The sequence below is a fragment of the Mus musculus genome, chromosome 3 (genome assembly GCF_000001635.26).
Source record: "Mus musculus strain C57BL/6J chromosome 3, GRCm38.p6 C57BL/6J".
Classification (NCBI taxonomy): Eukaryota; Metazoa; Chordata; class Mammalia; order Rodentia; family Muridae; genus Mus; species Mus musculus.
The window spans coordinates 131,197,095-131,225,003 of record NC_000069.6 but is presented as its reverse complement, the minus strand read 5'-3'; the positions used below and the strand labels follow the sequence as shown (position 1 = coordinate 131,225,003).

The 27,909-nt window shown below is 46.8% G+C and overlaps 1 protein-coding gene across 9 annotated transcripts in view; it reads right to left on the bottom strand.

Moving 5' to 3' along the window:
* Positions 1-646: 646 nt before the first annotated feature.
* Positions 647-27,909, bottom strand: part of Lef1 (lymphoid enhancer binding factor 1) — a 114,061-nt gene continuing 86,798 nt past the window's right edge. For 3 of the 9 annotated variants that reach the window (NM_001379060.1, NM_001379061.1, NM_001379062.1), the window contains 4 exons: positions 24,602-24,709; positions 20,700-20,748; positions 20,031-20,071; positions 683-1,928 (listed from right to left, as the gene is read on the bottom strand). In NM_001379060.1, coding sequence (NP_001365989.1) covers positions 20,037-20,071; positions 20,700-20,748; positions 24,602-24,709 — 192 coding nt within the window. In that variant the 3' untranslated portion in view covers positions 683-1,928; positions 20,031-20,036. Of the gene's footprint in view, positions 1,929-20,030; positions 20,072-20,699; positions 20,749-24,601; positions 24,710-27,909 lie in introns of all 9 variants that reach the window. The other 6 variants (NM_010703.4, NM_001276403.1, XM_006501070.4 and 3 more) reach the window with 4 other exon arrangements.

Below are 27,909 nucleotides of genomic sequence, written 5' to 3'. Positions count from 1 at the left end.
GGCCTCATGATGAAAGCCGCCAGGACTCGGGATTACTTAGCCTGGAGAAGAAAAATTTGAGGGGTGATTTAGTGGCAATCTTCAAGTGCAGCACGTGGAGGGTTATTACAAGCATGGGAGCCAGCTGTTGCCCAGCTGTAAGAACGGTGAATCTCAGTAAGGGATTTCAGTTAGCCAGTGACACCAAACTCTAGAGTGAAAGGCCTTGAGAGACCTTCTGCAAAATCAGATAGCAACTCGTCCTAGTCTAAGGAGGGGTAGTGGGGGAGGGGGTTATGGGCTATCCCTAAACACTGAGAAAGTTTGGACTCTGAGGAGCTGGACCACCGGGTGGATGACCTCGTTCACCACTTGGGCCCCCAAGGTTTTGGGGATCCTCGGGTTGAGATCCACTGAGTTCTGAAGAGGGAAGGCACTACGTGAGCCTCTCTACACCAGCCCGAGTGGAGCCTGTGACGTGTGGGAAGAAAGCCACTACTGCAAGGCTCTGGTGTCTCCCTTCTGACTGTGCTTCGCATCTGTGCCTGGCACAGGAGAGAGGATGCTGAGGTCTGCAGGCCTGGGAGGCAGGGGTTGCCCTGTGCACTCACAGGGGCTGCTCCTGGGCCCCACCGAGTCCTGGCCTCGGGTTCAGTTCACCACCAACTCGCAATTATGAGCAAATTTATTCTTAATAAAATGACACTTTTAAAAAAATGTTTTATTACAAAGCTTCTTTTTAAAAAATGCTCAGCACGTTAACTCAAACTGGAATGACAAACGTTAAGATGACAAGTTTGGGGCAGAGGCTGTGCCTTGCTATTTAAAAAAAAAAAAATAACAGGTGCGTCAATGCTCATTTTAACAACTGGCATAAATTCCCACTAATCGGCTAATAAAAACAGATACAAACACAGAACATTTAAAGAAAGAACAATTCAAGTGCTGGGCTTTTTACAGGAGTGAAAAGAAAGAGATTAAAAAAATGAACTGCAAACGGGTTCGCTCAAAGGAGATGTTAAGATCTGTTGTTATTTAAAAAAAAATCAGAAACTAAGTGAGACGGGCTGCCAAATGTGACCACCAACAGGAGTGGGTTTGGCTATCTCTTTAGCTTCATCAGACACTTCACAGGGCAGAGGCCACTGTGTGTCACAGAGAAGCCATTTACTGGACAAGATCTCTCAGGACAAAAGAAAAAAGGAAAAAAAAAAGAAAGAAAAGAAAAAAGAAAAAAACGTAAAAGGCTTCTTTTCATCTTGTTTTTATTTCAAACTCTTTCAGACCTATGAATTTCACTTAAAAGCTCAGAGCTAGCAAAAATATACAAGGAAAATAAAAATTAAAAAAAAAGTAAATTTAAAAATTCCAAGTTAAAAAAAAAGAAGAAGAAGAAGAAGCAAACACACACTTGATCCTTTTGTACTGTTAAATAAAAATTTGGATAGGAAAATGAAGACAGGAGCGAGAGGAGTCTTCCACAATTCTCACACCAGGATACCCGCTCTGGTCGCTGGCTTTCTAGTTGCACGTGACAAGGCAAACACAGCCAAGGTCCTGTCTGTCCTTGCGGAAGGGTGACAGGTCAGCACAGAAGATGCTGGAGGATCGCACAGAGACCGGAGGCAGTGCCGCTCAGTGGGCAGGGCCTGCTAGCCTTCTCACGGGCTGAAAAAAAAATTTTTTTTTCTTTTTCCGAAACAACCGTTTTCGGCTTTCTTTTTGGAAGTCGGCGCTTGCAGTAGACGACAGAAGGAAGAGGTGGCAGTGACTGTGTCTTCGGGTCAGCGCTAGCAGTGACCTCAGGGTAAGGTTGCTGTCAGTGTTCCTTGGGGTCAGCCGGGCAAGCTGTGGAGACAGTCTGGGGTTTCAACAAGCTTCCATCTCCAGAAGAGGGCCTGGGGTCGCTGCCTTGGCTTTGCACGTTGGGAAGGAGCTTCTCTTACCACCTCGAGAGGGAACAAATGAGATGCCATTAGTGTGAAGCTGCCGGAGACAGGCCATAGAAGACTGTGCCTTCTGCTAACAGGCAGCAATGTCTGACCTAGACATTTACCTTACCCATTTCCTTATGTGCATGTTGGCTAAAAATGGATTGCCGGGTGCCAACCAAAAAACCCTGAAATATACCCCAGGATAGGTACTTTTCCTTGGCTTTTATATGTATGCACAGAGTTATGGCATGCATTGAGAGAGTTAGGTCTTAGTCAAACAAACAACAAAACCATGTTTGAAAAAAAAAAAAAAAAACATCAATAGAAAGAGCCAGACAGGAACTGGAGAGGTGAGCAGAAGCCAGGCCAGGAGGGGGCCTGAAGGACTACTGCTGGTTTTAGTTCACTGCAGAGAGCCATGGCAGGATTCTACACAGGACCAGGATATTCCAAACGGCCAGCGTGCTGCAAACTCTCATTCAACAAGCCCGACACACCCAGGATATACTGTTCATTATTACGGTCCAAGGGGGTGGGGACCCCTCCATTTCCACCTAATTCTCAAGACGACTCCCTCCATACACATGAAGACATTTACTGTTTGTCTCGAATGAATCACTCTGCAAGCAATTTAAAACAACGGATGCTTTTCAAAACCAAGACTCCCTAGTCCCCAAAGTCTTAGTGACCTGAGATTTTACCAGTTGATTAAAGGTCAAATGAGACGCCATGACCAATGGAGGCAGAGGAAACCAAAGGCATGGTCAGTTCCTTCACGCCAGGCCGCACTAGTCCCCATGGCTTTGAACCTGAGGCAGAGGTGAAGAAACCCTGCGTCCCATCCGGAACCTGTGACAGCCTCAGATGAAGCCAGCTCTCTGTGTTTGTGGTTGCTCTATCCCCCTTTACAAGTAGACCATTCCTCTAAAAGATTAATTCTAAGTGGTGGGCTCCTTCGGCTCTCACTGAGGAGGGAAAGGAATTGGAACATCAGACGACCTGAAAGAAGCTGTGACCATGGGAAAAAGTGGGTGGCCAAGCGCCTTCCGTAGGATTTTGGTGCGAACTAGAAGAGGGCTCGTGGAGAATGACACAGACGACTGATGCTCCCTCCACAGCTAGCCCCACCCACAAACACCTGATCCAAACTGTGAAGCAACTATATCCACTGAGTTGCTACGGAGAAATAAAACAAACTGAGAAAACCGGGAAGAAACCATTGAAATGCTAGAATTGTGAAGTCTCCAAAGATTTAAAATTCCTACTGTGCAAAGCTAACCTTTTCCTACTAAACAGAACACACTGTTTGGTTGCAGATCTTTGTTATGAACTGAGCAACCTGTCAGTCCTTCACACGGGAGGATCAAAGGGCTAAAAGAGGCAAGGCCTTCCTAATGAGAGGAACCGGACTGGAGTCGGGCCTGGGCCTGGGCCCAGAGGTCCTTGTTTATTTTGCACTTTTGCATGAAGGATGTTCAAAGGCTCGGGCCAAGCTGCTCTTCCTGGGCAGTTTCCCTCTGAGTCTGTGACGGGAAAATATTGTTTCCTAAGAAGGTATGGCCTTGAAGTCCTAGGCTGCTGGCCCAGGCCAGGCTGCTGGGGATTAGAGCTGAATGACCACAGGGAGCGGAGGATGTCTTCTACCATGGCAGGCAACCTGTCCGTCTGCTGGGACCTGTCCCCAACCCCAGCTGTAGGAACCCTTGCTTTGACTCTAATTCTACATCAGAGACACAGCCCTTCTCCTGCCTGCCTGTCTTACCTACAGGCCCCGCTCTTCCTCGAGTCTGGACTTGGCCTCAGTTATCACAGTCAAGTCAAACAAACATGGCTGCCTAGAGAGTCATGTTCCTCACAGACAGAATCTCCTCATCTGTCCTACACGCGCACGGTGTGGCTGTCCTTGCTTCACTATTGTGTTGCCCTGTAACTGTCCCCGACAAGTTGGCTATCCTCAGAGGTCCCCTGCATGGCAGCCCACCACCCTGGGGTTGCATTCCTGATGGGAAACTGTCCTGAAATGGGGCTCTAAGCGTGTTGTTTTACAGATACAAAAATGAGTCAAATCAAGATCCGTTTGAAGGAACCAAGTTCCCGAGATGGGAGACTTGCCACGGTCTGCAGTGGGGCTGGGCTGCTGGCTGGAAAGGGACAGGGCTCCACCCACTGAAGCCTTCCTGGGCAATCAAGGCAGCGATTACCAAGCCCCTAGCATCAAAGGGAGCCAGCGGCTCCCTTACAGATGTTAAGGCCAGTGTCCTGCCATGTGGCCACTTGTATAGAGCAGACACTAGCACAAAATACAATGCCCCACACACCCTGTCCACAGCTGCCTTCCTTAAACAACTTCCAGTCTGACTGACCACCTGTCTACTCAAGTGGTACCAAGACCTCATCTGGCTTATGAGGAGCCTGAATGGCAAGGGCAAACCATGAAGGCTCCTGGCAGATGAACTGTACCGACCCCTAGAGACTGGGTCTCTGGTACAAAACCAAGAGGGATGGAGGAGAGGGGCAGGCAGGAGGAGGGTCCAACTCTATGAAAACGTATGCGGAATTCTATTTAAGGCCTGGAGCTATAGGCAGTCCAGCCCCTTCTCCCATCTACCTTCTCATGGGAAAAGCTGGTACCCCTGTCCACCTGGGCTTCACCAGCTATATACGCTAAGACAGGGGTAGCAAGGAGGGTCTCTAGGGACAAAATGCAAACTCTTGTATTCTTGACAAGAATACAAGAACTGGTAAGCAACCAAAAGCACTGAATCGGGACCCCTCCAAACTCTTCCCATCACCCCACCCCACCCCACTTCTGCCTAAATGGCACCAGGCATTACACCTCAGGAAGTAAGACCTGAATATGTATTCTGTTATGACATCATCTTTGGGGAGAGGGTATTAGACATTAGTTTTGTGAGGGGTGAAAAGAAGTTTTAACTGCAAGAACCGCCTTGTGGCAACACGCCACACCCCTCGCGCCAACGGCTTTCTGCCTGTTAAGGCAGGGCGTGGACTCCTCTGTTGGGCAATCTGATGTGTGTGTGGACGGTAGCTGTGTAGGATTCAGGGCAGGAGGCAAGCATGGAAGAGCCGCCAGGCCTGTCTTTCTGCAGAGGAGACTGAGTAGCCCAAGGTGACCCCTGTAGCCAATCTCCAAACACTCTGCTTCTCTATTGCCTTCGCCTAACTGACTTCAAGGTGACTGTGCATGTCGCCTGCCGGGAGCCTGGCGCTGGGGAAAACCTTCATACAACGTTTCATACCACTGCGACGATGCTGTGACGTCTCACGTATTCGTAGAGGAGGAAATCAAGCCTCAGGGAGGCGCTGTGCTCAACACCCCCTCCTACCACCATGCTTTGCAACGACACCACCATTCTCTTTAACCTTCCCGCCTTCTCTCTGTCCATCACCAGGCGACAGCGCCTTTATCCTGACAATGTGTCCCACGTCTAGAATACCGTAGCTTTGCCTAACCCAAGATGCCACGCTGTTCGAGAACAAACCAGTAAAGAGGCCTGAGCTCAGTCAGCCAGTAAAGAAATCCCAATGCCCTCCCGAGAATCTGCTCTAACCTGGCGGGCGAGCCTGGCTGTGGGTCCTTGGCTTTGACACAACCTGGGGTTTGGGAAAGGGAGAAATGGAAATGTGTGGTCAGCGAGCTTGACACTGAGTTTTGTTTCTACAGCCTTAGTTCCACCCTGAGGACGACTGCATCCCTGACCACAGAGCTGTGGGAGGGAGTCAGGAAGGGGGCCAGAGCCCTGGCTTAGGACTCAGATTAAACCCAGGCAGGATATTAGCATACAGCTTTTTCCTTGTGTTAGCCAACACTGCGACCAGCTAAACAACTTTGGATCAAGGTGATGGAGGCGGACCTGGGATCCATTAGCAATGGCTGCGGGGCAGTCTGCCTTCAATCTAGTCATACAGACCCGCCTGACCCGTGAGGTCACATGTCCTGTGGGAGGCCACAGCTCCAGGGACTGCTGGGTCTACAATCTGCAGACCCAGACATTTAGGGCATGCTCTATATCGGTGGTTCTCAACCTTCCTAAAGCTGCGACCCATTCATTAATACAGTTTTTTTGTGTTGCGGTGAGCCCTAACCATAAGATTATTCTGTTGCAACTTGATAAGTGTAAATCTGCTACTGTTATGAATTGTAATGCAAGTATCTGAAACACCAGATATCTGATATTCAACCTCTGTAAAAGGGTCTTTTGACCCCAGAGGGGTCACGACCCACAGGTTGAGAACCGCCGCTCTAGAGACCAGTTCTGAATTAAGGGAACATATTCCTGTCGCCAGAAACACACCTTTAAATACCTAGTCCACATTTCTCTCATCCTGACAGGTCACCCAGAGAGGGAAGAGGCTAACTTTGTATAAAAATGAGGTGACAGGTTGCACGTCTGCTTCCTCTCAGCTCTAACACTGGGGCTTGTGAAGCAGTTCACGGAGTGCGGAGAAGTGACGGGACACTCGGGATAAGATACCCACAGCACACAGGCCTGAGTCAGGCTGCGATCCAGGCCTCGAATTCATGATCTTCCTCTATTCAGACAATCGCCGGCGGGCCCCAGGCCCCAGTTCCTCATCTGTGAGAAGCAGATCCGGCCTGACCGTGCTCCCAGTGCACGGAGGGACGAAGGAGCACGAGTTACATGAGTTAAGAGTTCCGGGTGTTCTCAAAGGGACAGTGAGCCTCAGCGACTGCCTGGGACTAAAAGTGCATGCGTGAACTCCACCATGTGGCTCAGCAGGAAGTGTGGAAGGGCAACAGCCTGGGGCTCCTCAACGCTGCCCCCCAAGGCTAAGAATGTAGGATACATAGACCATGAACTCGAGGACTAAGGCTACGCAGGCTGGCCAGCCAAACGACACCATTTATGAAATGAAGAGCAACCGGATATTTCTGGGTACAGAATGTCTTTTCAAAAGACTTGGTAGCCAAGAACTACCAAGGGAAATGTGTGGTCAGCGAGCTTGAACTGGGGTGTTTTGGACACTCAGAATTTACCAAAGAACTTATCAACTATCAATTCGGAGCGGAATTAAAACCAAAACCGAGAGCAATCTTGCTTTGGACTTTTCTATCACGTGGTGTATGAAGGAACCAAGTCTCTCTGCTAGAGCTCCAGGTATGGAGAGCAGTGGCGAGTTCGTCTCAAAGGAGCCACAGGGATGCTGGGAAATTCACGCACAAACCCCAGAACATTGTGCATCCATCTACACAGTACCCTGGCCCTTTACTTTTGACTCCTGATTATTCAAATAAAGTTCACTTTTCAATTCTTCAGTCCCCCACCACGTGGCAGAACGCACACACTCCTGACAGAGAGGCGTCATTCCATATTGCAAGGACAGTCACAGAAAAGCCAGAGGCAGCAATTTAGACATTTCATATATTGCTTGGGGACATTTACAGTAGTGCCAAACCATCACACTCCTTGTGACACATGCAATACAGTACGCTCTGTAGCGTGTCGGCCTGAAGTACTAAGAAATTTTAGTGCACCATGCTGAAGACAGGGTTATACTTAAGGTGGTTTTTTTAAACATATATTTTATGTATACGGGTGTCTGACTGCATGCATGTCTCCTGGCGCATGACAGAGGCTAAAAGAAGATGCCAGATCCCTTCCCCAAGAACTGGAGTTTCAGGTGTTGCTGAGCAGCCATGTAGACACTGAGAATCGAACTCAGCTCCCCAGGGTGACCCTGCACCCTAAACTGTTGGATCATCTCCCCAGCTTCCTTAAATCCTTTATATATATTAAAAAAAGAGTCCATGTTTGGAGCTGTGGGTGTTTCACAGTGGTAGAGTCTATTGTCTTAAGAGTTTCTGTTGATGTAATAAAACACCATGACCAAAAGCAACCTGGGGAGGGAAGGGTTAATTCCATCTTCCACTGCCCAGCCCACCGTCCTGGGAAGTGAGGGAAGGAGCTGGAAGTTCTGCTTAGTAGCTTGCTCCTCCTGACTTGTTCAGTCTGTTTCCAGGACCAACTGCCCAGGGTGGCCCCACCCACAATGGGCTGGGACCTCCCCCATCAATATCCAATTAGAAAAATGTTCCTCAGGTATGCCTCCAGGCAATCTTAAGGAAGCATTTTCTCAGTGGTGAGTCCCTTTTCTCAGATACCTCTAGCCTGTGCCAAGCTGACAAAAAAGAAAACTAACCAGGCTTCCTAGAGTGCACACAGTCCTAGGTAAGGTTTAGCCATAGTACCACACAGAAACTCTATCCATGTTTTGACAGTTAAGGGGATAGGACTTGAAGTGTCAGAAGGTGGCACTTCCATAGCTCCAGGTACCCCAGTGAGAAAAGGACTCTATTAAAATGTGTCTAAAGCAATTCCTTATTCGATATTATTTTAGTGCGTAGGTGAAATTGCAACTCAATCCATAAGTATTGGGGCTAGATATCACTTAATCACAAGGGAGGTTCAGTGAGTTCCCTGTGCATCTTCATGCCCAGTTAAATATATTAAATATTTAATTCTAGTATGTGGTGCTTTGTCCGCATGTCTGTGTGTGTGCCTGGTACCGCAGAGGCAGGAAGGGGCTCTGGATGCTCAGGGACTGGAGTTGCAGATGGCTGTGAACTTTCAGGTTGGTTCTGGGAATTGATCTCGGTCCCTGAGCCTCTGGAAGAGCAGCCATCTCCACTGGCTCCTTGGCTAGGTTCTAGTTGCAGCAGCTGACCAGTGGATCTGGCTGCTAGCTGAGTTCTTCTTTCCTGTTCTCTGGCCCAGCAGTAAGATCGCCCTCGGTTCCACTGGATGGTTACATAAGTCAAATGCAAGCTGTTTTGGTACAGTTGTCCCTTGGTATCCACAAAGGGTCCTTTGCAGTCAGACATGCAATGGCGCATATCTGCATATAACTTATGCATGCTCTTCCTGTGCTTTAAACCATCTCAGGCCCACTTCCAATGCAGAACTGGATTCAAGTGTCATGCAAAGGTTGTTTCTCTGGAATGTTTAGGGGACAGCATGACAGGAAGACACGATTGTCACACGGTCAGCCCCACTGGGCACAGGTGAGAAGGAAGATGATGCTCAAGGTTGGAGAGGCCCACTGCAGGACAGTCCCACCTGTTATCACTCTCCAAGTGAGTGCAGCGCTAAAGGTGCCAGAAACCCAAGTTTTGCTTTTTAGAACTTTCTGAAATTTGCCCTGAGAGTCATTAATCCACAGGTATTCCCTCCTACCTCCCTGCTCTGGATGCCTAGAGATCTGACCATGCCTTTCAATTATGCAAAAAGCATCCTGTCACACAAATGACTATGGTGGTTCAAACGAGCAAAGTCTTCCATAGTCTGAGCATCGAAACTCTCAGTCCCCACTTAGTGGGGCTGTTTGGGGAGGCTTAGGAGGTGTGGTATTCTTGGAGGAAGTATGTCACTGGGGGGGGGGGGGCTTCCAGAGTTCTAGATCACTTGGCCCTCAGCTTCCTGCCTCTGCCCTCTTGCTTGCCACTTTCTGCCACATATCCCTGCCATGGTGGAACCACCATCAACCCAAATAAACTCTTCTATAAGTTGCCATGGTTACAACGTTTTATTATAGCAACAGAAAGCAGCTGAGACGCTGACCAGGGGTGTTCTAGACATGGGGGCCGGCTTTGAAAACCTATCGTTCACACAGCAGCCACTATAGCCACACTGACCGTCTCTATGTCAAAACTGTGTGGCCAAGCCTGTCCCAGGGCTGGACTTCCTGAGGGACATGACAGTCAAGAGTGCTGCATCACGGATCCTCTAAGAGGTTTCCACTCATCTGTGACAGCCATTTGCAAAAGAGGAAAGTCATAGGTAGGCCATTCCTTCAGAATGGACAAGCCAGAGACGGGAGCTGTGGAAGAGAGCCCTTTCCAGGCACCAAGATCTCCGGCTTCAAGCAAAGTCTGCTGGGAATTTCAGGCAAGACAGATGCAGCTAGCAGCCCCTTGCCTAGGATCTAAACACTGCACTATGAAGGGAGGCAGGAGGCAGCCTCCGCTAGGGGGCGCCGCTGAGCACAGAGCGACTGTGTGCCTGGGAGATGCTAACTCCAGCTGGGTGGGTACTGCACAGTGACCATGACACCTGACCTCTCCAGACACTTGTTTCCCAGAGTCTTTAACTTCCGCTTCGTACCTTCTGCTTGTAACAATTCCTTGTCAGGTGCTTCCTGTGTGTGTGTGTGTCACAGATGAAAAAGGAGACATCGGGTTGCATATTTTCACTTTCTAGGTCCAGGCAAGAGTCTTCTCTGCTTTGAGACTCTAAACACGTGTTAGGATTTCTCAAGCTGCCTTGAATTTCCCTCTAATGTCACCATATCACAAAAAAAGAAAAAGAAAAAGAAAAACAGAAGTCTGTCTTTGTTTTCTAACTAAACCCCCATCCAGAGGACACCCAGAGACTTGGACACCTAGTGAGGTTGGCCTCATGTGCGCTTGTGCGTAGGATTAGGAGCAAAGATTAGGAAAAAGGCTCAAAGATGCCAGAGTGAGCCTCAAACTATATGGGAAGTAAATGCTTTTGAAAAGACTACTGAGAACGCCTGAGCACTCACTTCCCACCTTGCAGAGGACAGCTGAAGCTGGGGCTGAACGCAGGCTCCCCCCAAACCCTCTGGGCTCTGCCTTCTGGCTCCGTAGCTGGGAGGGTTCTGTGGGAGGAATCACAGGACCCAGGAGCCCTGAGCCTTTAAATGCCATCATCAAACAGAAGCCAGAAACATGGTTTTTTTTTTTTCCCCCAACATAAATCCAAAGCACTGCGCAATTAACTCCTGTAGCCTGTACAGTACTTGCAATTACTTCTCCCACACAGCTCCTGGCCCCAGGGCAGTGAAGGCTGAAGGTTCTACTTAGTGATAAACACACTCCTTCATTTAGTTAGCAAGTCTCTGAGATAAAGACTAAGTCAGAGCCAAATGGGGGTGGGGTGGGTGTGAGGGGGCTGCGTGCGCATCTGCATCTATCTTCAGGTGAACTTCTGTGCCTTTAGCCAGAGGAGTTTTCCGCTGCTAAAAGTATCTTGCTTCTACTTTTAAATTAGTTTGGGGATACTATATAATCAGAGAGACACTACATCCAAACCGTGTGTCTGGAAAATTTTGGCTCTGGGGTTTGTTATACTACACCAAACACTAATAAACTTGTTCACAGGGTTGGTTTTTAATGAATGAACTCGAGTGATCAATTTTCCCGATGTTTCACAAATTCTGATCCTATGCTCACTTTCTCACCCATCTTGACTGAACCAGGAAGAGAGAAAAGTCAGGTCTTTCATAATAATGTCTGACTACCGACAAGCGGTTGAGGTGTTGTAGGTTCCAAATCAAACCCACATCAAAGCCCTAGAAACTCCCAGGAAAATGAAGGGAGCTCCCTGCCCTTCCCCAGCCCAAGAGGCAGCACTAGGACACTGCCAGGAACCTGCTCAGATTTACCGATTTATTTGACAGACTCTTCATTTTTATCTAACATGCTAACTCACAGCACTAGTCATATTCGTTTATAGTTAGCCATCTTGAGCCTACAGCTTCTCATACTGGAAACCCCTCTGGGAAGGGGTTTCCAGTATGAGGTCTCGCTCACCAAGTAGCCCCCTCCCCAGGCACAGTCCTTACCCTGCGGGAGTCACCCTTACAGGTGGCTTGCAGGATACATCACAAGTGCCTGTGACAGACACTGGCCTTCTCGCAGACAGAAAGGAGTGGTACAGTCCCCTTCCCGAGGCCCTGGGCTCTCTCAGCTTCCTGATAAAGGACGGTGAGTCCAAAACAGGACAGGATCTGCATTTGGCTTGCACAGAAGAACCCTCAGGAATTGCTTTCACTGACCCTGTTTCCAGTCTGGACAACAGCTGATCAACAGCTGTTTCAGAGTGAATTTGCATATGGAATTCTCACACATAGTCATTTTGGTCGGTTCACCGTCTCCTCTCCAACTTCTACATGTGGCTTGAAGAGGCCACACAGGGAACAACCCCCAACCTCCAACCCACCCCCAAAACATGGAAGCATAAAATATAATTCATGCATTTTAAGGAGTGGAGGCACAGTGTTTAAAGAGCCTTTTATAGCATCAGAGCTGTATTTTCAGAGGTGTGAACTCGAAAGATCAGTCTCGCTTAACAGGAATTTAATGAAACAGTCTACGTTAGAACCGACCAATGGAATGGAAGAGAGGCAGAAACAAACCCATGAATCCACAGACAACGGAGTCTTGACAAAGATTCCATAGACATATGTTGAAGGAATGACAACTACTTTAAGCAATGGGGGAGGGAAAACTGAATACGCACACCTCAAAGGTTGAAACTTGCCACCAAAGTCCTATTCTATGTAAGGCCTGAAACTTTGAAACTACTAAAGGCAAACATAAAGAGATTGCCACAAGCACTGATCTCAGAACAGGCCTGCAGGATACAGAGAGAAAAGAACTGTACACCGTATTTCGTTGAATTAAGAAAGCTTTAGCAAAGGAGGTGACCTGCACGCCGAAGAAAAAAAAAATCCTTGCCAACTACTAACCTGAGAGGGGTTAACATCTACAATATATTAAAAACAAAGAAGCCCTCTGGGGTCCTGTGAGGGGCACGGTAGGTTAAGAGGCTCTGAGTTGGGTTTTCGGCATCCACATGAGGTGGCGCACATCTGGCTCTAACTCCTGCTAAAGGGACTCAGCGCCCTCTTCTGGTATCCCTGGGCACTGCACTCATACACACAACAACCACCACCCCACTTCGTGGACAAATTTTAAAAGTGACTTGAAAACAAACAAAACCCCTCAAAGACACAACAACAACAACAAAGAAGCAAGCAACACATTTCACTCATGGGTAAATTATATGAACAGATACTTTTGAGAAAATGTCCAGGCTGGTGAGATGGCTCAGCAGGTAAGAGCACCCGACTGCTCTTCCAAAGATCCTGAGTTCAAATCCCAGCAACCACATGGTGGCTCACAACCATCCGTAATGAGATCTGACTCCCTCTTCTGGTGTGTCTGAAGACAGCTACAGTGTACTTACATATAAAAAATAAATCTTTTTTTAAAAAGAAAGAAACAAAGAAAGAAAGAAAGAAAGAAAGAAAGAAAGAAAGAAAGAAAGAAAGAAAGAAAATGTCCAACATCTTAGCTATCCAGGAAATGCAAGTTAAGAGTACACTGAGAATCTATCTCAGCCAGGTCAGAATGGCCACAGTACACAGAACACACACTAGTCATGGCACATCCATGGGGGATAGGAACTTTTGCATACTGCTGGTAGGAAAGTAAGTCAGTGTGACCATCCAGAGGTCAATATATGTTGATTTCCAAAAAAACTAAAGGTAGAGCCAGGCAGTGGTGGCGCACGCCTTTAATCCCAGCACTTAGGAGGCAGAGGCAGAGACAGGTGGATTTCTGAGTTCGAGACCAGCCTGGTCTACAGAGTGAGTTCCAGGACCGCCAGGACTATACAGAGAAACCCTGTCTGGAAAAATAAAAACAAAAACAACCCTAAAGGTTGACAGACTGTATAGCCTGGCTTCTGAGTGCACACCCAGACATACCACAGACATGCCCCCCACATCCATGATTCTAGAGTGTATGTTCACAATGGCCAGAAGCAGCCCAAGGGCTTGGCAACAAATGAATTAGATAAACAGATGTACCCAGTGGAGTACTATTTAGCTATAAAGAATATTGAAATTGAGTCATTTGTAGAAAAAGTGGAATAAACCTGGGGTGGTTATGTTTAGGCAAAATAATCCAGACCCAGACAAAACAATGAGTTTTCTCTCAAATGTGGAAGGTAGAAGTTGTGTAAATAGCGTGAAAGTGGAGAAGAAAAACGACCTGGGGAGGAAGGAGAGAGGAGGTATTGGGGGGAGGGGGCAAGAAGCAAACCAGAACAAAGCAGGCACATGTATATCAAAATGCTGTAGTAGTGGTGGGGCGGGGGCAACAACGAAAATGAAATATTAAAATTCTTTATGGAAACCCGCTACTTTGTAGGCTAATTTAACAAGAAAAAATGCAAACATTTTAAAAAAGAAAATTCCCTGACAACATTCACTATTTTATGTAGTAATCCAAAAAGTTAACTCAAACATTTTTTTTGAAAAATTAAAAGTTTAGAAAAAAAGAAGGAAAAGACCACCAACAGATTGGGAAAGGATCTTTACCTATCCTAAATCAGATAGGGGACTAATATCCAACATATATAAAGAACTCAAGAAGGTGGACTTCAGAAAATCAAATAACCCCATTAAAAAATGGGGCTCAGAACTGAACAAAGAATTCTCACCTGAGGAATACCGAATGGCAGAGAAGCACTTGAAAAAATGTTCAACATCCTTAATCATCAGGGAAATGCAAATCAAAACAACCCTGAGATTCCACCTCACACCAGTCAGAATGGCTAAGATCAAAAATTCAGGTGACAGCAGATGCTGGCGAGGATGTGGAGAAAGAGGAACACTCCTCCATTGTTGGTGGGAGTGCAGGCTTGTACAACCACTCTGGAAATCAGTCTGGCGGTTCCTCAGAAAACTGGACATAGTACTACCGGAGGATCCAGCAATACCTCTCCTGGGCATATATCCAGAAGATGCCCCAACAGGTAAGAAGGACACATGCTCCACTATGTTCATAGCAGCCTTATTTATAATAGCCAGAAGCTGGAAAGAACCTAGATGCCCCTCAACAGAGGAATGGATACAGAAAATGTGGTACATCTACACAATGGAGTACTACTCAGCTATTAAAAAGAATGAATTTATGAAATTCCTAGCCAAATGGATGGACCTGGAGGGCATCATCCTGAGTGAGGTAACACATTCACAAAGAAACTCACACAATATGTATTCACTGATAAGTGGATATTAGCCCCAAACCTAGGATACCCAAGATATAAGATATAATTTGCTAAACACATGAAACTCAAGGAGAATGAAGACTGAAGTGTGGACACTATGCCCCTCCTTAGATTTGGGAACAAAACACCCATGGAAGGAGTTACAGAGACGGAGTTTGGAGCTGAGATGAAAGGATGGACCATGTAGAGACTGCCATAGCCAGGGATCCACCCCATAATCAGCATCCAAACGCTGACACCATTGCATACACTAGCAAGATTTTATTGAAAGGACTCAGATGTAGCTGTCTCTTGTGAGACTATGCCGGGGCCCAGCAAACACAGAAGTGGATGCTCACAGTCAGCTAATGGATGGATCATAGGGCTCCCAATGGAGGAGCTAGAGAAAGTAGCCAAGGAGCTAAAGGGATCTGCAACCCTATAGGTGGAACAACATTATGAGCTAACCAGTACCCCGGAGCTCTTGACTCTAGCTGCATATATATCAAAAGATGGCCTAGTCGGCCATCACTGGAAAGAGAGGCCCATTGGACTTGCAAACTTTATATGCCCCAGTACAGGGGAATACCAGGGCCAAAAAGGGGGAGTGGGTGGGCAGGGGAGTGGGGGTGGGTGGATATGGGGGACTTTTGGTATAGCATTGGAAATGTAAATGAGTTAAATACCTAATAAAAAATGGAAAAAAAAAAAAAAAGAAAAAGAAAAAAAGAAGGAAAGAAGGAAAGAAGGAAGGAAGGAAGGAAAGGAAGGAAGGAAGGAAGGAAGGAAGAGAGAGAGAGAGAGAAAGAAAGAAAGAAAGAAAGAAAGAAAGGAAGGAAGGAAGGAAGGAAGGAAGGAAGGAAGGAAGAAAGAGAGAGAGAGAAAGAAAAAGAAAGATCGATCCTGAAAATTCAGGGGAACTCCTAGGAAAAAAACAAAGTGGAGGAGCTCCAGGCCAGAGGGTTGAGGTGGGAGGGTGGGTACCACTGAGCAGGCTGGGTGTGAACTGGAGTGTGAAGCCCCTGAATGTATGACTGTAAGATACCTATGAGGTTTCCCTGGAGGCAGAGCCTCTGCCCGCACCCTGCCCAGGCCTTGGTGGGTACACAGACTGGGCATTGCCCTCTCAGGACTGAAAGACGGCTGGGGTGATTTCACCTCTCTTTAGAGCGGTGCTTCTCAACCTTGCTGATGCTGTGGCCCTTGAATACAGTTCCCTCACACTGTGGTGACCCCCACCCATAAAATTATTTCCACCGCTACTTCCTAACTGTAGTTTTGCTCCTGTTGTGAATGGTAGCGTAAATATTTTTGGAGACAGAGGTTTGCCAAAGGGGCCGTGACCCACAGGTTGAGAACCGCGGCTCTACAAAGCGAGTAGGTTCTAATCAAGTGCTCCATCTGTCTGTCCTGGGCTTGCTTCTGAGGTGAGATCGGCTCAGGCAAGACAGGACCTTCCTACACCATGGGAGAAACCAAACCCACGTAATCAGTAGTAGTTCTGAGTACTTGTGGGCGCCAGAAAACCACTCTGGGGAGGGGAAGAGGCCTCGGAGGGGATCTGCACAGGAAGTGAAGAACCACACAGGCAATTGACTGTCACACAGAAGCAGTCTGGGCGGTGGCACGTTAGGGAAGGGAGACAAAAGGGTCCCTGTGGCAGCACCACGAGGCGGTGCAGATCAGAAGTTAGATGAATTAATTAGAGGCCCCGGTTTCTCTCCCTACTCTCTCACCCCATGCAGACCCAAGACCAGAGACTGTGAGACCTGGGTAGACCAGTCCTGGGGCTCTCTGCTGCAGCTCTTCCAGAAGGGACTACAGATGACTGTCACAGGGCCCTCCTCCATGGCAGAGTACTTTCTTGAGGTCTTGAGGGCCAAGAACCTTTTTTTGGGGGGTGGGGGTGGGGCGGGTTAGAGTCAGGGTTTCTCTGTGTAGCCCTGGCTGTTCTGAAACTCACTCTGTAGTCCAGGCTGACCTGCCTCTGCCTCCCAAGTGCTGGTATTAAAGGCGTGCATACTACTGCTGGCTGCCAAGAATCTTTTATTTTTATTGCAGCATTAGATTTCTTGGCAAGACTCCTTTGTCAAACACCCTCCAGTGGCACAGGTAGCACATGACAGTGGGGTCCCTCTCTGTCCCATTCGATGCAGCATCTCCAGGTCTTAATAAGCACTAGTGGCTGGCAAGCCCCGGTGCAGGAGTTCTTACAGCAAAGGAAGAAGAGAGGTGTGGAAAGCAAGCATTCTGTCATCACTAATTCACTGGACTCTTTCTGGATGGCCGCCTGGGTTCCTCTATGCTCTGCACATATCTCGTAACTCCCAGGTTTTCTCTGCACAAGACTGTGGTGGTGGTGGTGGTGGTGTGTGAGTGGTGACTTCAAAGACCATGTGGCCCATCCAGGAAACGAGAGAGAGAGAGAGAGAGAGAGAGAGAGAGAGAGAGAGAGAGAGAGAGAGAGAGGGGGGGGGGGGGCACGATACTAGTGGCTTTAAGCAGTAAGTGCAGCAAGCCAGGCTTCACCCAGCAGCTGGGGACTCGAGGACAATGGGGGGGGCAACAGCTGGGGGCTCGAGGACAATGGGGGACAGCGACTGGGGGCTCAAGGACAATGGGGGACAGCAGCCAGGGGCTCAAGAACAATGGGGGGAGCAGCAGCTGGGGGCTCTAGGGCAATGGGGGGCAGCAGCTGGGGGCTCAAGGAGAATTGGGGGACAGGGGAAGGTTTTGTTTTGTTGTAGTATATTCAAAGAAGACTCCTTAACCTTCAGGAAAAAAAAATTAGTGGCGAGAATCTCAAAGATTTCTGTGACTTATTAAAGAAACAGGCAGCTGAAGTGCATTTTAAGACAAAAAAATAAGCAGATTTTACATCAAACATTTTGTATCAAACTCAGCTTTTATATCAAATATATCAAGTATATAATATATACATACATACATATGAAATCATGATTACATATATAATCATGAAAGGTATTAAATCAAGTTCCAACTCTTAAGTACTGCAGTGCATTTCACACGAAATAGGTAGCTCTAAAACTGTTGAAGCAAAAGCTGCATTTAGTCCATGACTGAGAGCTGGCCCTGGGCACACTGTACTTCCGAGGGCCTTCTCCGTCATGGCTGGACATGCAAAGGTGGGGTAAACTATTCCTAAGCGATCAGCAATGAAAAGATCACATTTATAAAACAGGCGTGGTCTCCAGTGCCAGCAAACCACGGGTGGTGGTACATGCCGGTAATCCCAGCACTCAGATGGTGGAGGCAGGAGGATCAAAGTTCAAGGTCAACCTTGGCTACATAAGTGAGTTGGAGGTCTGCCTGTGCTACATGAGACCCTGTCTTAAAGAGATGAAACCAAGAAACGAACAGAAACAATACAAGGTGTGTATATGCAAGCTTCTTTCTAGGTTGTTCATCTATGAAGCCAGATGTATCCTGGGGCTGGGATTATAACCGAATCATCCCCTGTGAACTAAAGAACAAACCTAGGTGGCTGGCTCAGAAGACCGTTATTAGTAGCCACTCAGTTAGGTAGCCATCATCTGTGACTGTGTTACGTTTGGGTGTGATGCCACTGATGTCAAGAGGTGGTCCATGGAAGAAGCCATCGAGCCTTAGGCTAAATCAGTGAGGTTAGGTTTGGATAGAGCAACTGTGGTACCAGCTGGGGATTTGGAAACCTGGTAAGTCAGAATGAAGATCAAGAAAGTTTCTCAAAAAAAAAAAAAAAAAAAAAAAAAAAAAAAGAAAGAAAAAGAAAAAGAAAAAGAAAAAGAAAAGAAAGTTTCTCAAGAGAGTAAGCAGCAGGGTTCTGGGAGGAGGGAGGGGCCTTTCTGAGTTCCTATTGGCTAAAGACAAGTTATGCATTCCAGATGAGGAGACCAGACTAAGAAGCTGACTAGAGGGCCCAGGTAGTCGACTGGAAATTTAAATCTACTTGGTGCCAGTACCCTGGGAGATTTCCATAGGGAAACATCATTTGAAAGTTCAGGACCCTAAGTAAATTCTCAAGCTGGGATGGGGTTCCCTGGCTTGGCCCAGAGCATCCATCCGTACTGCAGGCCATTCTAAGGGATGCTGCCCAGGTTGGTGTGTTCGTAAGTAGAGAGAGCAGGCCTTCCAAGCACAGGGACCATCGTAGGTGGTGCTCTCCATCTATTTGTGCAACTGCTAATTTTATCTGGACAGAGCTCACATGGGTCAGTTTGGAAGTGAGAAGAAACCTTGAACAACTGACCCGAGGCACAGACACACGATAGGGCAGTGGCAGATCTCACCTAGGAGATGCGACTGTACCCTTCAGGCAGTAAGAACTGGCTGGCCTTGAGTAGAGAAGAGACATCATTCATTGGTGTTTCGGAAAAATCCCTCCGAGAGCAAAATGGATAAACTGTAGAAGTAAAATCTGTGGCCATAACACATTCCTAACAGCTACAATAATAGCAATGCAGTAAGGGACTAGGGGCTGGCGGTCGAGGAAGGCAAGAGGTAAAGAGGACCCAAAGGAAGCCCTGCAGGGCTGGGTGACTCTGCACAGGGTTCTAGAGAAAGAACACAGCAGATACATTGGCAACTGTGGTCGAGAATGGATACACCCTGTCAATTCAAACTTAAGACCCAGAATTTACCTAGGAAGCCAGTTTCCTGGGTCATGTGGATCAACATTAAAGACTTAGCATAAAAATGAACAAATCAGGTTTGACTTACAGGTCCTTTGGTAAGGTCTAGCAATGATTACCCATAAAGGAAAACACTCAGTAGAAGATATTTTAAAATAGAAAGAAAATGATAAACCCACAAATCTCCCTCCTTACAAACACACTGCCCACACATCATCTCAACCGAGTCTTTACCATGTACCAGGACAGAGACGGGTTCAAAGGTGACCCTCAGACTCATCCCCACTGCAGGTGGGGGATGTCAGGCTGCTTCCTATATATACATTTTTTAAAGGTTGATTTTTTTCCACTGGTCAGTAAGAAATAGCTGCGAAAATAATATTGAGGGCAAGAGAACAGAGAAATAGCAATATGTATATATATAAAATAAAGGCATAATAGACGTGAAGGCACACTGCGTCGGAAACACACAGCTGGGGTAAAAACCCACGAGCGACTGGGTCATCCGCACTAGACTGACTTGGGTGGCCTTTTCCTCTTTTTGGGAACCATGCTGAGCGGAACTGGTGAGAGCGAGGAGATCCGCAAGCAAGCGCCTCGTTAAGAGCTAAGTCAGCAGCAGGGGCCGAGAGAGTTGATCTTACCATGTTTCAGATGTAGGCAGCTGTCATTCTGGGACCTGTACCTGCAGAAAATTGTGTCTTTAAGAAATGTTTATGGAGAGGTTTCTGTACATTCCAAATATGTAGTAGCTATAACACCATGTAGACCTGCTCGCTTTGCCCTTTGGGTTCTCATGGCGGCCCTGTCTGTGTGTTGTGCAGTGCGTGTGGTGGCCCTTTAACGGACAGGGAACAGGACCGACATGGGCCCTCGCTGACTCCTGCCATCAGTGTGAGACAAGCCCCACTTGTCCTTTAGTATTAAAAACCCCAGACACATGAGAGATGCTCAAGGGAATGCAAGGTAGCATGTTGTACTGTCACCGTAGAAGTGGCATTCTTAAGGACTGTGCAAACAGCAGAGGCAGAAGCAAAGAGAAGACAGACAACAAGAAGGGAGAAAAAAAAAATCAACCACTCCTCGTAACTATGGCTCTGGGGCACAGGGATGGGAAAGGAGTCTCTACAGGCACATTCACACTGAAAAGAAAAGTCTTTTTGAAACGTTAAGGCATCTCAGGAAAGGAAGAAAGCCGAGTTAGGGATCACATGTGACAGTCACAGAATGCAGCAGCGTCTAGGAAGATGCGGACTGTTTACAAGGAGTCGGCAAGAAGCAGGCGCGTCAACAGAGGGCCGTGGGACACCTACCTGAAGTCGACTCCTGTAGCTTCTCTCTCTTCCTCTTCTTCTTCTTGCCCTGGAAGGACAGAGGCACAAGTCAAGTCAGAGAGGGCGGACGGTGGGGGTGCAGGTGTGTGCTGTATGGACAGGACGCACAGACAGAACGAGGTGGCCAGCCAGAGAGACAGGGAGAGTCACTGGCTCGCCCTTTCCTGTCTGTACGGACTCTGCAAGTGCATGTGTGTGGCTCCTGTGTCCCTGCCTCCTTGGGGACTCCTCTTCCTGACTGCCATGCTCAGAACCCACCTCCACTGGTGCCAAGCACGAAGCCTGCTGAGAAATACACTGCGCTATATTTTATGTCTGTGGTGTCAGCCGAGTGCCCAGCACCCTGTGGCGGAAATGCGGTGTCGTAAGCAAGAAAAAGACAGAGGAGGGAGTAGAACCTGGGAAACTGGGGTTGCTGTTTCTTCAGACGGGACACCACGCCGATACAGGAGCAAGTTTAAGTATATTTCGAAAACATCTCAATGACAAAAAAATTGGTCATATTTTAAGTGGCTTAATATCGTCATTTCTCTTCGGAAACTACTGTCTCTGTCTCTCTGCCTCTTTCTCTCTCTCTCTCCCCTTTTCTTTCTTTCACCTTGAAAAGCACTTCCATTTGGCCACAACCAGAGCCCACTCTCACGGATCACAAGAGGTTAGCCTGCGACAGGTATTTTCTACTGACTCACAGAACATTCCTCTGAAGTAATGGCAGCAATAAGCAACATGGACAAAATAAAAATCAGCCTCTCAGAGTTTACTGAGTAAGCCCTGTGGCTCTAGAAAAGCACAGATATATTTATGTGCCTCAGAGCAGTGTTTCTCTCCAGTCACACGGTGACTGAATGAGGCCTTAACGGTTTAGAAAGTTAACTGACACCTTCTTCCTAAACACTAAGGCAAACAGCCTAGCTCAGCGACCATCAAAAACCATCTTTAATGTGAGCAGAGGTGTTAGGAGAAGGCAAACAGAAGAACATGCCTCCTGTAGCCAACAGGGTCCTTCATTCAGAGAGGTTTCCTGCTGTTCCCGTGGGGCTGTTTCACGTTAGAACCTTCTGCCCTTGCCTCACTGGGCTCCCCTTTGCACGGGTCCCATGTCTTGTTCTCCTCTTCCTTGCATAGATCTGGGGCTCTTCTGCCCAGCTGATTCCTTCCTGAGCCTGGGCTCAGGGCCATGGCCCACCAGCTGCACCCTGAGCCCTGCCCTGAGCCTCTCTCCACCCTCCACACCTTGCACACAGCCAGCAAGTAGCGCTCGCTCTGTTGCTACAGCGGCATGGTATTTTATGCATAAGTCAGTGAGGAGAGAGAACCTATATCGAATTTACAGCAAAGAGGGACCAGTTTGGATATATTGATCGACTAATTCACGCAAGATTTAAAAAAATAAAATGTCAAAACGACATGGACTGTATTATCTTGGGAGGCAGGATATCCTCCCAAGAAAATCTATGAACTGTTGCTTCACAAAAACTTCCTTTGTTAGCCCAAATAATAGAAGTAAACTTCAAACTTTCAAGACATTCGGCAAGCAATGTTAAGTGTGTATAAAGGCACAACTTGGCAAAGCTTGTGCACGGGTCAGGGGATAAAGGTCAGGTCCCCTCCCAGGGAAGAAACCACAGCCAAAGGGCTGAGAAGAGGAGGACACTGTGCACCCCTTTAGGAGGGACTGAGCTACCCCCCCCCCTTACAAGGGCGTGGCAAAGGCTCAGGGCAAGCACATGGTAATTACTGCTCAGGGAACAGAAGCCAGTAGACATGGAGCTGAGCCCCAGGAGAGAAGCCGTGCAGATCCTCAAATTCGTATTATGTGGATTTAAATTGCAGTGTAGCGACCTACTCCACGGCCGGGGACAAATGACCTAACCTCCCTGACCTCACACACTGGCTGCCCAGTCCTAAGGATTAGAAAGTGGCAGAGAGAGTGGAAAGCACTCCCTACAGTCAGCATGTGGCAGTTATTAAAGCAACCAAAATAACAGCGCGGGAGCTGCCCACAGGACTCTGTCAAAGTCATATTTGCTGCACACGCTCCAAATGCTGGACAGTAAAGTGGCATTTCCAGGGGAGTATACTCTAGTGTAGAGTATATATTGTATAGAGGAGGAAACAATGTTTAACCCATTCTCAGAAAGATGCCTATGTGTCCAAATGCTGTAATGGCTGTTATGGGCCATGTGACCTCAGACACAAATTGTCATTGTCTCTGTAGGAACTGAAGCTCCTACAGCAAAGGCCATCAATAAACTGTGCACTGGTTCATGGTTTCACATGTGCTGTTGAAGGGACAATTGCTCTAAATCAAGATGGGCCTGAGTGATATTCCTGCGTCTAGTCTCCTATGAGACCAATGTCTCCCCTTCACACTTCCACATTGAAATCATAACACCTCCAGCCACCACCACCCCCCCGAGTGTACTGGAATAAGGTGGAACCTTTGGGAGGTGGGACCCTATGAATAAGGCTTGTCCTTGGTTGGGTAAGCACAGCCTGGTGGGAACACAGCCAACCTGTTGGGTGCCCTTGGTTTCAGATAGCTCAACCTCTAGAAGAGCGAGCAGTAAGTTTTTGCTGTCATAAGGCACCTGTTGTAGCTGTCTCAGAATGATTTTCAAATTATTCTATTAAGAATCTAAACGATCAAAATTGTCACTTTATATAAAAATGACAGAGTTTTAGATATGCCATTCTTGTTTTTGTTTTCCCCCCACCCCGAGACAGGGTTTCTCTGTGTAGTCTTGGCTGTCCTGGAACTCACTTTGTAGACCAGGCTGGCCTCGAACTCAGAAATCCTCCTGCCTCTGCCTCCCGAGTTCTGGGATTAAAGGCATGCGCCACCACGCCCGGTTTTAGATATGCCATTCTTAATATAGAGTTAAAGACAATGCCAGATATTCAAGCTCTCCAGTAAGAGAGCGGGCAACATAAGCAAGAGAGTTCTTGACGATAAGACTAGTATATCCTAGAACATGACAATCCCTACTCTGTTTTCAGTCGAAGAAGAACATAGAATGTGAGATTAAAAAACAAAAACAAAACAAAACAAAACAAAAAAACCCCAAGTAGTCCTAAAACTGTTTCAAAACAGTCACCAAGACATGGGGCAAGATTTCTAAAGCATTTGTCACTTGGAAACAAACCTGACAACATGTACCAAGAACTTTAAATTGCTTTATTTTCTTAACATCCTGGTACTATAAATCTATCCTGCAGAAATGATGGTACCAGCGAAAACCCTTTATTCTGCACAGAAATATTCAATGCAGGGTGGATTATGTGTTTCTGAAGGGGAGGAAAAAAAAACCCAAAAATCTAAAATCAGGAGAAACCGAGAAACTGAGACAGACATTCACTTAGTAGAATAGGGTCCTAAATATCACTTCAGAGGAAAAAAAAATACATTTTCAGAGAATAGGAAACAGGTGATAAAGACATGTATATACAAGCACACACATGCACTTATATTTTACCTATATATGAAACTAAAGACACACAGAAAACAAAGAGGTGGCAAGATTAGTGGTGATTATTTAATAATTAATCTTGCTTTTACATTGTAAATTATAGGTTTTTTTAAAAGATCTTTTTCCTAGTATTTTAATATTTATGTTTTGAACTTTAAAAGAGTTTCGTTTTACAGAGAAAACTCACAGCCACAAAGTAAAAAAAAAAAAAAAGCTTAAAGTTTTCAGAATGCAATGTACTCATGACATCTTTATTACACAGTTCGTTAATTCCCCAAAACAAGAGACAGTACAGACACGTGCATCCTCCAAAGATCCCCTCTGAGACGGACGGGGAGCAGGGAGGGGGTGGGGTGAGGACAGGGAGCAAGGGGGTGGGGAGGTAAAGCCAGGGATAAAGAGGACTCTTACATAATTGTCTCGCGCTGACCAGCCTGGATAAAGCTGCATGTGTAGCTGTCTCTCTTTCCGTGCTAGTTCATAGTATTTGGCCTGCTCTTCCCGGGAGAGGGCGTGCCACTGAAACGGAAAAGGAAACGGGGAGAGAGAACAGGTAAGCGAGGCGGCAGCAAGGCACCTCACGCTTCACACTCCAAGAATGGATGGGTTTACTGGAAGCAGTTAAAGGATGGCTGCCGGCTAACGGGGAGCGCCCTGGTGCTGCAGACACCAGGCAGTCTGGAGGCTGGGGTGAAACTTACATTTTGGTTTCTCTGCCTCGTGGTCCTGTATCACGTGCAACGCATCAAAGCAGTCAGAGTACAAAGACCTGTCACCCACCCTTCCTTTTTGCCAGTATAAACAGGAAAAAAAACCCAAAGTCTTCTCACAGGTGACCCCTGATATCCAGTGTTCTACTTTGGTTGCCTGGAGTTTTACACGGATAACTGAGGCCAAACAACACTTATTTATGCAAAATGTGTTCATTTCCAGATTCCTTTTAGGACAATCATGCCTCCTTCTCACCCAGACTCTCTCCAGACCCTGTCACGTGAACTCTGGAACCCGAATCTTGTAACCCAAACAGGTATGACATCAGAAGCCAGCCCATCTCCTCACACTTAGACACACGTCCACACGTACAGAATACTGATAACACTCTGACTGTGGTGAGCTTCCGGCCAGTAGGGAACAAGAAGCAACATCTTAATTTGTTTGTCAAGAAACTGGGGTTTCTGATAGAGGACACATAGCTGCGGGACATTCTTCGAGTCCCTTCTCTCGCCTTTTTTTTTTTTTTAAGATTTATTTATTTATTATATGTAAGTACATTGTAGCTGTCTTCAGACACTCCAGAAGAGGGAGTCAGATCTCGTTATGGATGGTTGTGAGCCACCATGTGGTTGCTGGGATTTGAACTCTGGACCTTCGGAAGAGCTGTCGGGTGCTCTTACCCACTGAGCCATCTCACCAGCCCTTCTCTCCCCTTTTTAATGTAACCACCAAGTAACAAAATTGTTATTCTGGGGGCAAGGCATCCATTTGGGAATTTGAGGACTTTATATCTTATGTTGGTTTTTTTTTTTTTTTTAATTTTGCAAATATATGTAAAACATTTGCCTGGGTCTCCAGCAGATGGTTTCCTAGTATTTTCCCCAAATCTCCATGGAGATGTGGGCGCTGCCTAACTGGGAGGTGACCACACTCACTAAGATGATGTAGCTGCAGGAGTAAGAAGAATCCTTCCCCCCAAAACGTCTCTCAGGTAGCTGGGAGCCTCTGCCTTCTGCTGTCTGTACCAAGCTGTCCCACTCACTGATTCCAATTCCCAATTCCAGTGCCTCCCCTCGCCCACCCCACTCCACCACCACCACCACCCCCTATCACCAATGACGTAAAAAAGGAAAAGGAAAGAAAAAGAGGGGTGTGGGTGCTTGAGGAGAGGGCGGAAGGGGAAAGCTGCTGAGAGAACAAGCTCCCGCCAGTGTGGCTTTGGACGTGAGGATCTGGCTCAGCATCTTTTCTGCAGGAAACAGGGATGCCCGTTGCTCTGGCAAATCTGACAGGAGAAGCAGGGAGCCACCTCACAGGACTCCTGGCATCTTCCTGCCAAGCCAGCAGAGCCCACTGGCCAGGCAGCCACGCCCACATGTTTTGAAATCCCCTTAAACCCAGCCTCTGGGCTGGATCAGGAGCCATGTTTGTTTGGAATTGTATTAGAAGTGCACAGGGTAAAGTCAACGCTCAGGACACACGGGTGCCTTGATGTGAGCAGAAAGGCAAGGCAGGTGATACACTTTAAAAAATGGTTTTATGGGGCTGGTGAGATGGCTCAGTGGTTAAAAGCACCCGACTGCTCTTCTGAAGGTCCAGAGTTCGAATCCCAGCAACCACATGGTGGCTCACAACCATCCATAACGAAATCTGACTCCCTCTTCTGGAGTGTCTGATGATATCTACAGTGTACTTACATATAATAAATAAATACATCTTTAAAAAATGGTTTTATTATATTTATTTATTTATTTAATGTGTGTGTGTGTGTGTGTGTGTGTGTGTGTGTGTGTGTGTAGGCACATATACCACAGCACACATATGGCAGTTTAAAGACAATTTATGTGAACTGTTTTCTTCTTCCATCATGAGGTTCCCAGGATCAAACTTAGGTCATCAGGCCTGGTGGCAAACCTTTACCTGCTAAGCCATCTCACCCATAGCAATACACTTTGGTTATGAAATAATAATAATTATTATAATTATAATAATACCAATGGAAATGAAGGAGAGGCATGCGTGGGTACCAGTGGCTATTCTGGCCAGAAAGCAAGGTTGCTTTCTTCAAGAGATGCAGCCTATCACTGGAGACCCTCAACAAACTGAACACTATATATACACACACACACACACACACACACACACACACACTATATATATATAAATATATACATATATATATACACACATACACATATACATACACATGTACAAGTAGATATGTATACACACACACACAAATCATTGGTCATTGATATTTACTCACTCTTCTGATAAATAAGTATGAATACCAAAATGCAAAATGTCACTAAGCTGTGTGAAGAGAGGAAGAAGTCAAGAGACTCAGATAAGAAGACTGCCATCTGTCCCTCTACTCATCTGACCAATCCTTTGCCCTGTATCACCATTGACAACAGCAAGATGTTGGCCTAATTATCTATAGTGTATGGAGGCATAAGCTGAGGGAAAAATCATCTAGAATGAAATAGAAATTAACTCCTAAAAATGCAAATCGAAGTTGCATCTTCTCTCCAAACGGCCACTATGTACGCTTCAGGCAAACAATAAGGAAAGAAGACGCAGGCCACTGGTGCTTACAGTGACTTGGGTCCCTGATAATCCCGAATGCACAAAGCACCAGCTCGGGCCCTCCAGCCCAGGTCATTTAGCACACTGACTCGGTAGGTTCCCCAACTGTACCGGAGTTTCGCATTGAAGACAAACATGTTTTAAGAACTAGAGAGATGGCCCTTTATTTCAGGGGTTTCTGAAACACAGAAAGAAACTAAGACTAAGAAAACATTTTTCTAACTCTTTGATTATTGAAAAATATACTTTTAAAAAAAATCAAATTTTATTATTAAGAATTGTCAAGTTGTAGGGGGAAACATTTGTTTACTTTTAAGAGACTGCTAAGACATTCTAACGATCAAGCTGTAAACAGACCTCTGGCAATAGCCCAGTGAGTCAGTTTATTTTAAAATAAGATTTATGCCATTGCTATT